Here is an 18499-nt window from a genome sequence, read left to right as displayed (position 1 = left end):
CTGGTGAGAAATACCCACAGAGTTGTCAGTGGATTAGTAATGCCGACTGCTGTAGGCTAAAAAACTCATGTCAGAAATACTCACAAGGGAATGGAAAACACTCAAGCCCTCACACAAGTGGGACAGATGCTTATTGTTGTGTAACTACTGGATATTTAGGTTTATTGTAACTTATTTAATTATATGTTGGATCAACTGAGTAAAGAGAAGGTAACTGAAAGAGGGAGATGCTAGATAGGTGGGAAGAAAGTGAGATAAGGGAGGGGGTAAGAAAGGGAAACAGAGATTGGAGACTGGAGAAAGAGGGGGACAGGCACAAACACATGGGTAGGGGAAGGGAGTGAGGTAGAGGCAGAGTGAGAGAGAGAGAGAGAGAGAGCGAGAACTGTTAAAACGTCTGTTTGCTCTTGCCAGTCTCAGCATCGCTCAGTTTCTGCAGGAGGCTGCAGCTCCATCCCTCCAGGATCTCCACTGGCACCAGTGACCAGATATGATCTACCCACCACCCTGTGCACCCGTTTAACTCTGAGCCGGAATCGCTTCATTTTTGCATGGATGATAACAGCCTTCCGCATGTTCATGGATTTCTCACACCATATGTAATCTGACTCAAACACGGGATTGGTGAGAAAAAAAAGAAAAGACAGTAGAGAATCACTCCAAGTGGTTTCCTACGTTTTTTAGGTCTGTGGAAACAGCACTTTAGTCAGGCATGGGCATGGGACCGTGCGCCAGCCGAATGGGACCGGGTGCAGTAGGAAGAGCATCTTCCTGAAGGAGGAAAAGCCCGTCTTCGGGAGTTTGTTGTTCTTACCATTAACAATTTATATTCTTTTTTCTTTTTCTTTTTTTTCCTGCCGGGGCAGGGGACTGTGGGTTTTACGCGCCGGAATGATGCGTCCCAACCGAGGCTTCATCCTGCTCCTCCTCAACGGAACCGCTTGTTTGGTAAGAAAAGAGTGGGAGTGTGCAAAAAGAAAAAAAAAAAAGTCACACTGGGGTCTTTATGCATCTTTCTCCGAATTACCTCAAAATACCTTCTGCGTCAGAATATACCGTAGAGTACAAACTTCCAAACTCCGTGATATACGCCAATTAAAGGGGAAATGTTTGCGCAGACGTGCGTGGATAGCAGCTGACAGCTTAGATTAATTTGATGGAAATGATAAATTACGAGACGTGCAGGTCATTTGTGCTTCTTACAAAGATGCAGAGATAATCCTCGACTGCTGCATGACAGCACTGTGTTGACTGCAAACCAAATTCTGCTGATGTCTGGTTTCTTTGTTTTGTTTTGTTTTTTTGTATCACTAGTAATTGTTAAGACAATAACATTCACTCTGACCCCGCTCGTCTCGGGTACGCCGGGCGCAGTGTCACTATTCTCGGTGGACACTCGTGCTGGCAGCGTGCGGAGCGCACCGTGCCATCGGTGTTTGTCACAAATCTGTTTTACTCTGTGCGTCTTTGGAGCCGCTTCAGTCCTCAGCTCTGTAACACTGTCAACAAACACTACATGGCCATTAAAAAGTTACAGTGTTACAAATTTATGATTTACTTTATCAATTGAACTCCAAAATATCAAACGCAAAACTGTGAATCAACTGAGGAAAAGTTTATTTAACCTTCCGTGAAAACCAGGCGTTATAAAAATGCATTATACACAAGATATAAGCCACATTTCAGCACTCTTTAAATTGTGGCTTTGATTTGATATAAGCTGTAGCACCTTTACACTACAGGGCCATGCCCCAAGGTTCTTGTGTGTGAAACGGTACAGCAGAATCAGCAAGACAAAAGCTTGAATACTTTTTCATGTGAAAGATCCACAGAAAGATAAAAGCGCTGGTTTGTTTTTGTAGTCTTTGCTGTGAGAGCTCTTACCTTATTGAACAATGTGATTAAAGACTGAATTTATACAGTAGGTGAGGAGAAATTTATGAGATCTAATTCAGCAAATTAATGCTAAATGGATTCATACACAACACTCCTGCCATCCTATAATGGATATGTAAACACTGAAGTTTCTGTAGCTTAAATAATACTTCCAGCATTGCATAACCTTACAATTTAATTTGGATCACCCACTCCTCTTTCATGTGCGCTTCTAGATTTATTAAAAAGCAGCCTTTAATGAGAAGTCAGCTCTTAAATCGCATGAGAAAACTTGAAAACATCCTTCTGTTCGGAAACCCCTAGGCTAAGGGGAGCTCAGTCATCTCAGGGCCCAGGGAATGAGCCAGATCCCAAAAAAAAACAAAAACATGAGTGACTGAAATACTGAAGTGAGGTTGAGTGGCTGTTCAACCCGTCTGTGACGGCATTCCTTCAAGGATGACCTTGTGGTTTTCATATTAAGGTATTATTCAGATACTCAGAATAAAGTGATAGCTCTTTTGAGGATCTGAGGTCTAACAGACATTGGTTTTAAGTGACTTAACAGAGTCAGTGATATTCTTGGCTGAGATGGAGCTCTTTCAACGGATTCTTCTGTTCTCTGTGAAATATGAGACCACACGCTGTCTTAAAATATGGGGGACGAGTGCCTTTTCAGCTGTTGTATAACTAGATACAAGAGTGGGGATAATAGGCTTAACACACACTTGTTGTTTTGGTTCTGGCAGCGTTTTGTGAGCTGCAGGGCCGCAGCCTATTGTAACCCAGAAGGTCTGTGGCTAAATGATAATGACATTAATTAGAGACTTTTTTTCTCCCTCTCGCCAGACCATGTATCTATGAAAAACGTACACGGCATCCCTCAGCAGGGAATCTTGGGTAATTCATTAGCCCTGTGACATTGATAAATTATGGAGCAATTAATAAATTAAGTAACTTTTTATTAAGTAATGGAGCAGTGATTAATAATTAAATGAGCCTGCTATGCATTAAAAATTTGATTTGGATGATTTCTGTTGTAATAGCGCTGCAATTTTCAGAGAGGGTTCAGTCTCGAGGGATCTTTTGCAAATGGCTACTAATACAGACGACTATTAACACAAGGTGCCACTCTGGTTGTTGTTTATGTGATGAATGATGTGTTTCAAATGTTAATTATTCCCTGAATTTGAATGAAGGGTTATGAATAATAAAAGCCATCTCAGTTGTATAATTGACTGCTTGAGAAATTATGTTTATTTTTGGCAGCAGTTGGAGTTATTTTTCATCAGTGAAGCTCAGCAATCTGACTGCATTTGTTTCACTAAACTAAATCGCTACAGTGAATTTTCTCAAGATAGTCTATTGAATACTTAGGATGAAAGTGAGTCAGCTCTAATGTGAAAATGTTTAGTTTTGGAAGGGCAAATAGACAGGTGTAAGCAGATGTAAGAATGAAAGAAAAGAGATGGAGTGAACCAAGATATTGGTGCTAAAAAAGGTGTCAGCTAAACATCTGCCTCAGAGGTTTATACCCCTAATTGACAGTCATCACAGATTCTGTGTGATTTTCGCAGAATTACACATGTTAATCCACTTGTAATTACAAACGCAGCCCTGTAGATGAACCAGGGTTGATGGGATGAAATCTCAGACCAGCCAGTGAAACCTGGGAGGAGTGAGGTCAACGAGATGTGCAGCTCTCTCTTTCAACAATCTTAAGAACTATCAATAAAAGAATGAAGTGTCCTCGAAAAGGGCATTGAACTCTGATACTCCAGTGAGCTGCAGAATTTCTTCTCTGCAATTGTTTGAAGAACCTTGTGCTTTTAAATGCATTACTCGTATTCAACATGGCACATTTGTGTTATTTTAGACTTGAAAATGCAAACCTAACTATAATTTTACTGACAAGGAGAATTTCGTCTCTACAGTTCAGTAAATGGAGATATTCAAAAAGAGCTTTTTGTTAAGTAATTTTGTGCTGTAACCTTCATGTATTAAAAATCTCTGGGGGAACGTAGGCTTGACTATTTGTGAATCACAGATGCTCTTTCTCACCAGATTTTTCTGGAAAGGGTAGCCCCAGGTAGCCTTTCTGTGGCCGTGAGAGACAGAACCGCTTTATGCTCACACTGATTGCTTTCTGCACAGATGAAGACACTGGCCATCATGCTTGATAACTGAATTTCACTTCTGTAGCTGAGCACCGAATGTCACTTTTTACAAATTGAATTTCTGTGGAGACATTCACACATATTTCAAGGTCTACATGCCACACCGTTCGCTCTGCGTGTAAGTAATTTAAAAAAAAAAAAAGAAAAGAAAAGAAAATGTGACACTTTGAAGAATTCACACTGGGAAATTGGGAACTAGTGCTGTTCTGTTTTCTCTTTCTTAACTTTTACTCACACCCTCCATTTGACTTTGCCATCAGCAAGGAAACACTCACTCAAGACGGCGCATCAATTAATAACAAATTGCGCTGTTACATTTAAAGCTGGAGAGCCAAAATCACTTCTGTGACAAAGACAAGATTTTACATCACAAAAGCATAACAGCACAAAAACTGAGACAACAAAAGACATTAAATCCAGGCAGCATTTGCTGTGTCTGAAACAGCAGAAGACAGCATGGTGCGACAAACGCACTCTGTGCAAACCTGAAGATTTGTGCGTGTAGTTAAAGAGCAGAGGCTGCCTGACGCTAATTCTAACCACATCAGACTCCTCTCTCCATTCTGGCCTGTCACAAACTCTTAGATTCATGTTTCTTAGATACCTGTCCTCCTAGCAGGGTCACTGACCTTGTCCACCCAGATACATACCACCTCATCTTGCGAAACAAATAGAAGAAAATTCAGTCCGATGCTGCATACATTGCATGTAGTCACAAACGTGCACAGCCGCACCAGACCGAGCACAGTTTTTTTTTCCAGCCTTCCCGCTCTCGTCCTCTTTGCCATCGGTGTTGCAATCGGCACGTCAGAGCTTATAAACTTTCACTCTGCGCCTCACATCCCACGCAGATGCTGGAAACACAAAAACTCATTCATAATTGTCAAATTTCTATCATAAGAGAAGGTCGGCTCTGTATCCATGCAAGCCGAGCAGTCTACTGTGCTGAGGGTATGTGCCGTATAGTTATGAATGTCATAACTGGGTGACGTGAAGAGGAAAATGATCATCTCATTGTATCTTTATCATCAGCAGCAGAAAATGCGCATCATGTTTTATCCATCAACGTAGAGGAAAATGACAATTCAGGTCATACCCTTCAAGCAAGCAGTAATTAAATAACCAGAAAAGTTTACTCAAATATCTAAACTTCAGTATCAATAGGAGTCTTTTTTATTCAGGAAACTAAAAATCTAATGGACTTGTAGATAATAGTGTTTTTAGGCTTAACCACTTCCACATAATTCTTAATTCTGGGGTAATGATAGGAAGATAAGTTAAACAATATCCCCTTGTTACTGATCAAAACAACATTTCGAGTTTATTGTTATTACAGCATCAATCAGCTTCAGCGTTTATTTACATGAGCTTCTGGATCTAGCACTATTTGTATTTTTTCCAGATCATTTTGTAAAAAATATGCAGAGTACTTTATCATTGCTAAGATTAGTGTCTTTTTATTAATAATGCATTTAGAAAAGTAATTGGTTTTCTCAGATAATTCGGGCATCCTTGAATATGGCTTAAATTTGATGTCTTTGCTTTTTGATTCTTATTCTCTTCTCGTCACTTTACCTGTGTGGCTCTGGCGCTATTTTCCTCTTTGTTTCATTTGAACAAATTAAACAGCTAGGAGCAGTCGCAGAACATATAAACAACATATGACGCAGCAGCAGATGAGCAGTGCTGGACAATCTTTGCAGCCTATTGCCTGCAGGGTAAAACGGCTTGAGTTATGAGCATGCACAGCATGTAGGACCCCAGAGGTGCACCTCCTCCACCACCCCCGACCACCCAGTGAGCCCCTCCCACAGGCTCCAGGCAGCCCCACAGCAGAGACCCAGACAGACAGAGAGAAAGCACACACCCTGACACACTGACAGCCCTTCATATTGAAGCGCCAAGCTGTCCTCAGACAGAATACGTTGTCTCCTCAAAACCAGCACAATTTACTGTGGCATTGCTTTCTAGGAGACTGCAGGGAAGACAGAGCAGACCCTGAAAGAATATCTGTGGGTTTGTCTACTGGTTCAGATAGTGAAGTGTGGATTACAGTGCACAGCTTAAAGAAAAATGACTCGTTGCCTCGGGTATAATGAGTGGGTGTAACTCCCCGGGGAGCCAGATAAAGATGCGCATGACTTTCGCACAAAGGAATAACTAAGGATGGGAAAATCCATAACCGACATTTTAATTTCACAGAGCTTCTGCAGGAGCTAACAATAGTCAAAGTTGTTTGAATGTTTTCTGAAAATACAAACTGTTATAGGAAGTATCAATATAAAGTGAAGCTTTCATTGTTTTAAAATCTGTAGGCATCTCAGCAATAGTGGAAAAGGCAATATGGGACCAGGGGATTTGGGTTTATTTGAAAGGGGAACACTAGGCTGTCAGTGTAGTTTAACACTGAAGAAAACCAAAGCTTTCATGCTGACCTCATCATAGTGTTGCTTGAGCTGCCAGACCAGACTGAAACCAGTGTGCAGAAGCCCATTAATATTCTCATTTCTTTCAAAATCTGTAAACAGTCTGTTCTGCATGACTGACCATCTAGTATGCAGTTTACCAGCGTGCCGACCAGTGACGGTACAGTGATTTTCAGGGTCAGAGTGGTGCACATCTCCAGACAAGGCCTGCTGAGAGTCTATACAGGGGTTTCCAATTATAGAAAATGCACAGCCACGGGAATGCAGGAATAAATGGATAATGGGAATGTTTTTGCAAAGCACATTGATTTCTGATTTTTTTATTACATTGCTACATGAAACATCAATTTGAGGAGTTACACAGATCACACAAGCCATCTCAAAAGTGACACCTAAATGTCTATTAACTGCTTAAGCTAAGGTAACTTAATTAATCTATCCATTTTTTTCAATAAAAGAAACCAAACTAGATTTTTATAGAGCTTTATCATGGTCAAATTATTTATATTTTATATTTACCATTTTATAGTTGCAGGACACGACATTAATGTTAATAACTGTCATTTGAGCAAGATATTATGTAAGAATGGTTAAAAAATGATAAAAATGATGGTTAAATGTTCAAATATGCAAATCATATTGAAGTAATGCACATACTTTTCCAAAACAGACATTTAAACATTGAACAAAGCCAGGTTCCCAATTCTTCTTGGCACATTAGAGTCAAAGGGTTTTCATAGAGGTGCCTTTGGCAATTTCCTTTCATCACTTCATAAATCTAAAAATGCTCTCAGTTATCACTATGGTTGTAGGAATAAAATGTACCATGAAGCAGGCTCTTAATGATAAAAAAAAAAATGAACAAAACAAGAAAATTATCTTCATAGATAGATAGAATAAAGCTCTATCTACAGGGCTACTTTACCTATAGCATCTCTCCTTTAGAAACTGAATCGTGTTTCTGTTCCTCTGGTGACATTTCCAGATTGTGTCCAGTCCAGCTGAGATGGACTGCAGAGTGTCAAATGTCTTACAAGCAAGCACTTGTGATCACGTTTCCCCTTCCTGCTTACATTTGGTTTAATCAGTTAAAACACTGAAAAGTCTAAATTCAGCTAGAAGACTGCTGAGACGACCGGAACTTCAGACATCTAAGTGTCTGACCTGTTTGTCATATGTAAATGAGGTTTACATATTCACTTTAGCAGCTTTATGTGTATGCCACTCGTAATGCCAGACAGAACCTCAAAGCAGTCGGCTAGGCATGCGCATTTACCATGCTAATGTGAACACATCTAGCGCACGTATAAATTAAATGACAGTGACCCAACATATTCTCAGTTCAACCACAGCTGTCCGCTAATGAGAGAATCCCAAGATTCAGTACCTTTTTAGAGCTACTATAAGTGTAAAAGGAGCCCATTCACACAGTTACACACTTTCTCAGCTGGGAGTTGCACAGCTAAACCATTGTCTGATTTGGCCACTCAGCACCTCTCCACTGAAGCAATTTAACAGCCTCCCTCGGGAGCATATTAATGGTGGTTGTGCAGGAATGACAAAATTATTTTCATTTATATGGGTTCAAAAATTAACAGAAACTCTGTCGCACTGTATCAGACAACAGCCCTTAATAAAAAGGGCATTTAACTGAGGGTTTTATGCCTCCATGAGACAATCCTGCAGTCCTCCCAGCCTTTACCAGACAGGTATGACTACTGTAGCAGTTGCTTTAATCAGCTGAGTCTACCAGCCCTTGCTTTGGTCCCCACTCTGTGGGGAATAACTGGGGAGAAACCATCCCCTGCTGCCACTTTCCATCCTCCCTCGCACTGCCAACTTGTCGATATCTTATAATGTAAAAATTTGATAGCCAATTCAGAGTCTAGCTTCAGTCTGAGCATACAAAATGAGCCCAAGTCCTCTGGGACCGCACAAGTGAACATGTCCAAAATGGGCTGGAAAAAAGAAGGGTGGAGGATGCAGAAAGACAGAGTATGTTAGAAAAAATAGTTTTGAATAAAAACTATTGAGTGTATTGAGTTTGTTCACGTACCGCAAATCTTAGTTCCAGTGACCCCAGAGAAGCTGGAGTAAATTATTCATTAAGAGTCAAATGGCTTGTTTCTTGTGAAATTACCTTTCTCTCGTTCACCTCTTCTTGGATCTACACTAGCTAGAAGAATAATTAGTTATAAGGGCACAGCCATTTTCAGACTTTAATCATGTAACAGAGAAATCTCCTGCAGTGAGCATATTACATCTGGAGATGGGGAAAGGAGGCGCGGGTGGGGTGTGGGTAAGGTGGTAGTGTGGATGAAGCATTGACTAACACTTAAGAAATCTGAGCTGCCTCGGTCTTTAATTAAAAATTGATGTCATATTAGAGATGAATATTTCAACTCAACAGCCAGAGGAAAGTGGAGTGCTTATTGAACTTGTCAGCTCTGCAGGACAAGCACATGCTTAAGCCCCATCGGGTGGCCCCCATTGAAGGATTCAATCAATAAGTTTACTCTTTTCCAGCTCATGCATTCATATAACACGCAAAGATACATATGTAAGCTGTATGTCAAAAAACTGACACACTACATTCAGCTCAGGTGCCCCAACAAAAGCTTCACATAAACCCTATGATGAACACTACGATGGCAATGCCATTTTAGCTAATAAGGCAATCCATTGCAATATTATCATTCATTTTGACAGTTTGTTTCCCACTGATTGCATTTTTATTACATTTTGGTCCCTCCATTATAAAACATCTAATTCTTGAGCTGCAGAATGTACCACTGTGTTCATGAGATCTGATGCTCAGCAGCAAGTGTACAGTCAATGGGATTTGAAGTGTTTTCAATGGGAACAAGTACATGCTGTGACCGAAAACAAAGCCTGAAGATCAGTGAGAGAAAAACGCACTGAAAACGCAACAAATTCTCATCTCAAAACGTAACATACGACGCCATATGACAAATTGTCGGTATGTTACGCGGTCGGAAACATGAGGAATGAATCTACACATGTACATTCATTTTAGTTTCTCATCATTAATCACTTTGGAAAACACTATCTAATATGATTAGGGATAAGATTAGGATTAGGATTAAGGTTAGGCCTGGAATACAAGGCTGGAACTTGTGTTACCGCCGGGAGTGTCATTCTATTGGATTCCATCCGCAATCCGGCTCGTATCATGGCGACATGGAAGACTACCTTTCGCGTTCCTATGGGATGTCTCGGGACGTGACAAATCGTTGGTATGTTACACGCTGGGAATGCGAACGGTCTCGAAAACCAAGCCAGTCTGCTGAAAGACAATAAGACGGGTGCAGTTAATGTAGTTTTGTTGCTACAACTCCTTTTTACAACAGTAGTTGATTTAATTATTTGATTTTGTTGTTTTGAAAAAAATATCAGCAAAGGTACAAAACAGAAGAAAATGCCAAATCCTCATTGAGAAGGAAAAAAAATCTGAAGTTGATTACCTAATCTGTTCACAATAGAGATGTGAAATCCATGTATCTCTTCATCTGTGAAGTATATTTTGCAGGATATCTCCAACAGTCACAAGTTATGTCAGAATGTGTAGACTACTTCTTAGAAACAGTGGTCTATCACCAGTCCCTTACTTCTGTGAGTTATGGTGGAGATTTTACTTAAGTCACCCCATGATCTCTGCGCTATATTATGGCAACAGAGTGTTTCTGTCACCAGGGGAAAGGGGTTAAAACGGTGTACCTGTCACAGTAACAGGCTGATTATTGCCTGTGGAGCAGCCAGGCTTCTGAGGATCGCTCCCCTACCATACGTCCTGCTGCTAGAGAGGCTTGGGGCCTGTGCTCACTGAGGCTGAATGACTCACAATTACCACAGCGACAGAGCCCGCAGCCACCTCCCATCCTCTCCAGCCGTTTCACTGACTCACTTAGTGCACATGACAAATGACAAAATCACCCCGAACCTCCACCCCCTCACTAAGACCCGATTGCCCATCGCCCACACTTTGCATACAGTATTAAAGCTGGGATACATCTTGCCAAGCTTCATGAAACAAAACAAACTTACTCTGAGAGAAACTTCTTCTGGTTTTTCAAAGCAACATTACACTATGTTGCAATATATGGCTGGTTTATGTTGTATATTTTAGGATGACCTAGTGAACAATAAGACTTTGGTATAGTGGCTAACAGCCCTGGAACAAGTGCGCATTTTCTAACTCTTTAAAACACTTCTTAAAATTTTATGAAACTGATCATTAAAAAAGGCAAGGTACTCACAGTACATCATCATCTGTTAGATTAGATTATAAATCTGAAAGCAAGTGGTTTATTTAAATACCCAAAGCAGATGGCATTTAGTGCTGGATTGTTAACAAAACAATGTTTTTGTTTCCCAAATATAGAAACATTCCCCTAAATTGAAGGAAAACGTTCCGTTTTTTCACTCTGAAAACGAAACTAATTTCAGTTATTCTACAATATCTTAAATCATAAGATTCCTTTACTTTCATAGTTAAATGCAAAGGGGATAAGAATTGTAGCACTGTGCAGTCTTTCAGAAGGTAGCAATGTCATGTGCTACCATATAATGTGTGACTTCATTTACCTTTAAGATACATCATTCAACAGTGAAACCACAAACAGTAGTATCCATTTACTGCCAAAAACACAACTCCAGTTAAAGGCATTGTGTTTGGACTGGTGCTCAGAGTGTGTTCTGTTACTCTAGTAATCATTGTCGCTCTAACTCAGGTTTTCTTCAGAGCCAAATTAAGCTTATTCTTCCATTTGCCTTTGACAATGATGCTGTACACTGGATCTGACACTTCCAGCAGTGCCAGACATTTAAATCTTCTGTTTAACAATAGCACGGCGTTTACTTCATCTCTACTCCTGCAGCCCAGCCTCTCTGACTCCCTAATGAAGACTGTGCAAAAGAGGGAAGGAGGAGGGATACTTTGCTTAATGTGTAAGCTACAACAAAGCATGTTGCAATATGTTTCTGCTCAGATACGAGCACTGGCACCATCTGAGAATTGCTGGCAAAGTGATGAGGATCTTAAAACAAATGGGCAGTTTCATAGAAACTGTAGGACACCGCAGGGGCTCTTGAGTGCTATCTGGGGAGGCAGGCAGATTGCTACCCTCTGTGCCCAGCAGCCACGGGCTCACTGAAGAAGAGAAATCAAACACAAACTAGTCCTTCAATAGGAGCCATGGGTAATGGTATGTCATCAAAGTCATCCTGTCTAGCCTCAACTTTCTGGTCTAAAAAGAAAAAATGAGAGAAAAAGAAAAAAAAAACCAAAGATATGTTTGAAAAGATTAAAATCAATAAGTCTAAGCGCTTTTGAATTTTGGTTCATTATTAATGAGTTTGGGATTCTCAAAGAAGCTATCTGTTTCAAGAGGAAGGAGTCTTTGTCAGGACTGTTATCGGCCCCCGTGGGGAGACTGAAGGATCTAAGCGGCAGTGTAGCGTAGCAGCAGACAGGTAACTAGAGCAGAGGGCATCTGGCCTGTAACAGCCCCATGGGAATAAAGCCAGATTAAGGGAAAAATGGTGTCCTCTCATCTGAGTCCACACACCAGACCACAACCACATCAGTGGGAATCCTTTCAAGACAGTTAAAATGCGATACACGTTGTTATGAAAGGAAATACATGTTTTTAGAGAGACAGAAGAATCAATATCACTGACTAACTGCAGAGCAAGTGAACAAATCTGAGTGAGCTTGAAAAACCTGCATAAAATGGAATAAAAATGAGTCAGACTTAATAATCCTGACTAAGCCTGTATAAGGAAGCCCTGGCAGTCAAGACAGTAGATGGATCAGAGCACAGACAGAGATCCATGCATTATGCATCATTGTAAAATCTCTCTGGGTAGAGCGCACTCACACACACGCACGCACACACATACACAAACTTACCCCAGCGCTCGCATTTGCATCACTTATTGTTTGCATTTACCACAACTCAAAATTCACAGACGATGTGAGTGTGTGTTCCTTACTGTCAGATCCAAAGGACACAACAATTCTGGATACCTCCATGGCACATTAGACAGAAGCTACCTGTTAATAGATCATTACCATTGAATAATTACCCATTACTTTGCAAGCACATTCACACACTCATCACAAAGCTACTGCTGAGCACAGCAGCACTATGTTATCTCCCTCCTTCCTCTTCCCCTCCCTTCAGTTGATGTTAACATCTGACAGCTTTGTGTGTCTGCCGATACAGATTTTTTCTTTAATTAAAACACTGGAAGTCTTAATTGGACATTACACTTTATTCTCAGGCCCTCCCATTTGCCCACCTCCCCACCCTCAAACACTTTGATCCTCCAACCAAATGTTTCGAGGCCATAACAGCTTCCCCATGCACTCATACCGGAGTGCTTAAAAAGCAAAAAGCTCACTTTAAAAAAAGAAACATAGCTTAGTCTCTACTTTCCACTGACATCTTTCCTTTAGGATTTTAATACAAGGAAGAAAAAAATCTTTCCAGGTGGATTATCTTGCAATTTAGTTCTGGCGAAATTTAATTAATTAATTCTCAACTTGGAAAAAATACTTCATAACAGTTAGTATGAAGGCAAATACTTGTCCAAAAACTCCACTGATTGTTGTAAGAAACAACTTCAGGACACATTTCCTGATTGCAGCTCTTCATTGTTTCAAATCCTTTGCAGAAAAATATCCACTTTCACAAATATTGATTAAACTGTTCAAGAACACAGGAGTCACACATGCCACGTGAATTCATTTATGATGTGGATTTTGTGTTTGAAGCTGTTCTTTGATCCCTCTGGCCTCCCAAGTAGCTGATGGAGCCTAGTGAGCTTAGGGAATTACACTGCGTCTGTGAGAACGTGACATAAGGGAGTATTTCTTTCTCAGCCAAGGTAAACAAAAGATTTTAATAATAGCACTACGTGTAAAGTTATATAAATATATATAAATAAAACATTGATAGAATGTCAGTTAAAATCTCTCGAGGTATGAACAGTAAATTAAGTATTGATCAAACTGTTAATTTGGTTTCTGTCTACATTTTTTTCTACCTTGCTAATAATTGCTTATACCTTTTTTTTTCTCCGTTTACCTTCTCTGATCCCCTCCTCCACAATACTCTCCAGGTGGCGCTGAGTCAAGAAGATGACTCCTCAAACTCCAAGAGCTCCTCAGATGACTCCTCCCAGACAGTGGGCCTCCTGGGCGGGCAGGCTTCGCTCTCACCCCTGAGCCGCTGGATGCTACACAGTAAAAGCAGAGCTGCTAACGCCACCTCTCTGGAGCTGCCCTACCACTCTCCAGTCCCTTTCTCAAAGCAGGAGTTTTCAAAACAGGAGTTCTGGGAGATGTTGGGCAGTGATCTGCTCAAACCCGACGCCTCGAACCCCAGGGTCAAACGCCGACCAATTGTTAAAACCGGCAAGTTCAAGAAGATGTTTGGCTGGGGAGACTTCTATTCCAATATCAAGACAGTAAGGCTTAACCTGCTAATCACCGGCAAGATTGTGGATCACGGTAACGGCACATTCAGCGTCTACTTTCGACACAACTCCACAGGCCAGGGCAACATCTCAGTCAGCCTGGTACCACCTGTCAAGGCAGTAGAGTTTGACCTGGAGCGCCAGAGTGTGGTCTACCCCAAGGACTCCAAGATCTTCAACTGCCGCGTAGACTATGAGAAGGTGGATCGCCAAAAACGCACCTCGTTGTGCAACTATGACCCATCCAAGACCTGTTTCCAGGAGCAGATCCAGAGCCACGTGTCCTGGATTTGCTCCAAGCCTTTCAAGGTCATCTGTATCTATATTTCCTTCTACAGTACGGACTACCGCCTGGTGCAGAAGGTCTGCCCGGACTACAACTACCATAACGAGATGCCCTACCTGCCTTCGGGCTAGAGGACCTGTAGGCGGGGAGGAGAGGCAGGAGGAGAGAGGAAAAGGGGGATGAGTGGGAGTGACTGCAACTCGTGAGGAGGAAACCAAGGCTGTGAATGTCATAGCGGCAGCGAGACACTTTAAAAAAAACCTCTCTGTAGCCTGACTGTTGTAAGATGTATAAACATATATGCAAAACATAAAGTACAGTATGCAGATAATGAGGCATTCGGAATGCTTAACTGCAGTATTCATTAACTGGACTGGTAGGGAAAAATCAAATACCGCCAACTTGCACATTCTTACCTCAGACCAGTTTCTATATGCCAACTTCTCGCCAGCTATTTCTCTCTTCCATTAAGTCATTTGTTAATGTTGTCTTAATGTCCTTTTAAACACCCTTTACAAAATTCTTCTTTTTCAAAGTCACAACGCAGTATTGTATCTTTGATATGATCCACTGGAGAGCTGAAGCAAAATCCAACTTTATAAATATGGTAAAGTTCCACACTGACTGAAACATACCACAGGGAACATAAATCATTTTTTTCTCATAAAGAGAAGATGAATGTAAAGTGTAACCAACCATAGGACCATTCAGGTTACACTCTCAGTCTTTTTAAAGGGCATATATTTAATGTGAGGGAACGTCCACCCCCAGAACAATGTTTAAAGTCCCTTCTCACACTCGGTTTCTCTTTTCCCATCTGCATTCTCTGACGCAGCCACCCTACCGTATCACTGATGTGTAGTCTTTACCTGCAAAATCTAATCATAATATATCCTTCAGTTACATTACCCCAGTTCAATAAAAGAGAAATAGGAGGTGGAGAGAGGAAAAATAATAAAATTTACAAAAAAAAGAAAAAAAAAAGAAAAGAAATTGCTCATTAAAGATTCAGGACCGGGGCTTAAGACAAGTTCAGTGTGAGGAAAATAACTAGATTCTGCATAGTGATAAAATTGGCCCTTCACTCTTAAGAGAGAAGGTAGGGGAGTGAAAGACGGGGAGATTCGGTGTGCTATTTTAATTAAAGTGGAGAAGGAGACGTAGAGTATGCAGCGCCTTCTATTGTCCCCTCTGTATGAAAAAGATTACATTTTGTTGCCGTCAGGATTCCTGATTTCACGCCTTGATAACTTTGACTGTGTGAGGGAGATTGCTCTCTCACGACAAATACTGTGTTCACTAAAGTCAGCCCGTTATCTTGAATAAATGAAAATATTATCATAATAATTACATGTAATTTAATCTCCTTTAGAACTAATTATGGTTTCAATGAGAGGGCAAAATGTATTCCTGAAAATCAAGTCAGCGGGTAGGAGGATAAGAGGACGTTCACAGGGATTGCTGTGTTTTTGTATGGCGGCAGCAGCCAAAGCTCAGCCCAGAATTAACTGCTCTCATTAAGATAAATGGCCACTGGCTGGCCCATCTCATGTTACTCTCACAAACAATATCAGTGGAGAGCAGCCACAATGGAGCTATGAATTAAATAGGGTGACATGTTGTGTGCTGAGAGGTTACCACTGTCCTGTTTATGAGGACACAATGCCTTCTTGGTTCATTAACGATGAACAGTCACAAGACAGGTGTGAAGAGTCATTAAACACTGATATAAGATAACCAGTTTGATGCTAATGTACTGTGACATCAGTGATGTAGCCAGATCTGTGCACACACGTGTGACTGCAACTGCACAGCAATCTCGCAAGTGGACCCAAGCAGCAGTAAAGTCACCATGAAGCCGTCCTCCTGTGGGGGGTAGCATAAGGCCAGACATAAATGCAACGCTCTGGCTGCGCTTTATGAGCTTGGAGAGCAAGAGTAGGAGGTTAAAAAAAAAAAAAAAGACCATCGTCAGCTAAAGATAGTAACAACGAGCTGTACATCTGCACGTCAGAGCTGGATTTTTAGTTTAGAGTGGGGTGATTCTTCTCTATATGCAACACACAACCTGTGGCCCGGAGCAAATGTCAGCTGTGCACAAGCATGTCTGCAGGTGACAGATAGCTACACCACCCGCAGCCATTATAAATGGTGTTCAGCTGTCTGAGTCAAACCTCTGTCTCCTTCTGCATGTTATTGTTTTATCTAAGCACATATTTCATAAATGCTTGGATGCCCTGCTTGTTGACAGCACACTTATCTGTCTGCTGTGCCTCTTATTCCATACGTTTCACAATCAACAATCACTGAAGGGATTTCCCTAAAGAGGCTCAATCAATCAGAGTTCCAACTATGTGAAAGCAAGCAGAGGCAGATTTTGATTCAGCCACATCACAGTTACAGTCTGAGCTACTTCTTCTTCTTTTTTTTGGAAAGCATTCACAGAATCCCAGTGGAACATTCAAAACAGGTTTGACAACAACTCAAACTATAGACCTGATACTTGTCTGAAAGTATACTTGTTGTCTTAAAGTCCTTTTCCTTGACTGGAGGAAGTTTCACCTGTTTAAAGTACATCCAGCAGCATGAAAGAACCACTGCCTTCTGCTCTGTTCATCCATTTCCTCACCCACCAGCTCTCTCTGCCCCTCTCCTCTCCAGACACCCGCATGTTACTCAGCCATGTGCCCCGCTGTCTTCATGCTGTTGTCTCCTCCCCACGTGTGACCTGGCTGACTGGCTTCAGCCTCTGTACCCTCCCTTATCCTGAAGTTGAACCCTGCTGCGGGTAGTTCCTCACTACTGCCCTGCCTGCCCTCCAGCACACTGTGCTGAGCTGAGCTGGCTAATCTCTGCGAGCTTAGTGTCGAGCCAAGTGAACATCGGCAGCGAGAACTCCTGTCTCCCCTCTATCTGTTTCTCTCTATAGTTATATCCCATCAAACAAATGCGTGCGCACACACAGTCTTAAGATGTGCTGGTTTAAGTATTTTCTTCTCTGCTGTTCAAAGCAGAGTTCTTACATAAACCCCTGGATTGTGAGGACGTGAAATCTCTTCGAGAGCACGCCATTGTAGTGCCCATCACAGATACGGCCCAGTAACCTTGATATTCCTCTCCTCGTGTCCCGCAGGGCATCTGGAGAGAAGTTGGATACTCATATATGAAGGAATCAAACTGGTCAACATGAGCCCTCAACACTGTACCATTATAGAAAATATCAAGGACACATGTTGGGCTACCCACTGAGAAGAAGCTCCTCACTCTGCTCCTTACCGATCCTCTGACATCTACAGCAATACTCTCACAGAGACTCCACCCTCTCCGCCTCTCCGGGGCGAGATAAAGAAAGGCTGCTTGGCAAAGCTGAAGAGAAAGTCATGTCGCTATGGAACGGTGTTGTTGGTGGCAGCAGCCTTATTGTTGACCCACCTGGTGCCAACAGATGTGGATTTTTTGGCCTTAGAGACTGCAAGACAACACTGATCCACACGACAAACATTAGTAACAAATTCAGACTGTCAAAAAAATAAATATACATATAAATAAATAAATATATATATATATATATACATACATATATATATATATATATATATATATATATATATATATATATAAAGAATAAGAGTCCTCAGATCTGAATAAAGTTGTATTTAAATGTGGGTCATGAAGTGAAGGTTGTCTGTTTTACCTTTTTGTTGCTCATGGTTTTGTCATGTGGATGATATACTGTATGGATGAAATGATGGAATTTAATGTGGTTTTCAACATTTTAAAAATCAATAAAGTACACAGAAGTACTTGAGCCACTTCAGTTGTAGAGAAACAGGCTCCGGCATTAATATCTGGTTGTACTCTGTGTGTAGGAAGAGTGTGTCAACAATGCTGAAGTCTCTATTTTCTTGTATTTGCATACCCATACTGTGTGCCAAAGGCAAAGAAAAGATGTGACAAAATTTTTTGCCAAGGGCTCTTGCAGATTTATATGCAGAGAGAGGAAGAGGAAGAGGAAAAGAAAGTAAGGAGGAAAATGGGGTTGAGAGAGACCAAGGAAATATTTCAACTGGAGTGATGCATGAACATAACTTCATCCCCTAATTAGCCTCCTGTTCCGTTTTCCCCCCTCTCGTCTCTTTCACTCTCAATTTCTTTGTTGTGCGTCTTCGCACTCCTCTTTCATTTTAAAATACAACTGACGTTACATTCATTCTACTTCTTAATTAAATCCC

At 41.2% G+C, this 18499-nt stretch overlaps 1 protein-coding gene across 1 annotated transcript; it reads left to right on the top strand.

The window, feature by feature from the left end:
* The first annotated feature begins 360 nt into the window (after positions 1-360).
* On the top strand, positions 361-18108 carry LOC146388163 (neurexophilin-1). Its single transcript, XM_084925282.1, has 2 exons — positions 361-948; positions 13625-18108. Exons 1-2 carry the CDS (start codon positions 892-894, stop codon positions 14396-14398), a joined length of 831 nt encoding a protein of 276 aa, XP_084781408.1. The 5' UTR covers positions 361-891; the 3' UTR covers positions 14399-18108.
* Positions 18109-18499: the final 391 nt, after the last annotated feature.

The sequence above is a fragment of the Perissodus microlepis genome, chromosome 4, assembly GCF_051167445.1.
Source record: "Perissodus microlepis isolate ML-2025 ecotype Zambia chromosome 4, ASM5116744v1, whole genome shotgun sequence".
NCBI classification, from domain to species: Eukaryota; Metazoa; Chordata; class Actinopteri; order Cichliformes; family Cichlidae; genus Perissodus; species Perissodus microlepis.
Note: the sequence above shows the minus strand (reverse complement) of the source record. Positions and strands in the feature narration are given on the sequence as shown.

Bases quoted from the DNA above. Each gene is read 5' to 3' on its own strand.
- LOC146388163 (XM_084925282.1), top strand. From the start codon at position 892: ATGATGCGTCCCAACCGAGGCTTCATCCTGCTCCTCCTCAACGGAACC. The intron at 949-13,624 runs GTAAGAAAAGAG...AATACTCTCCAG, and splicing joins TCAACGGAACCGCTTGTTTG to GTGGCGCTGAGTCAAGAAGA.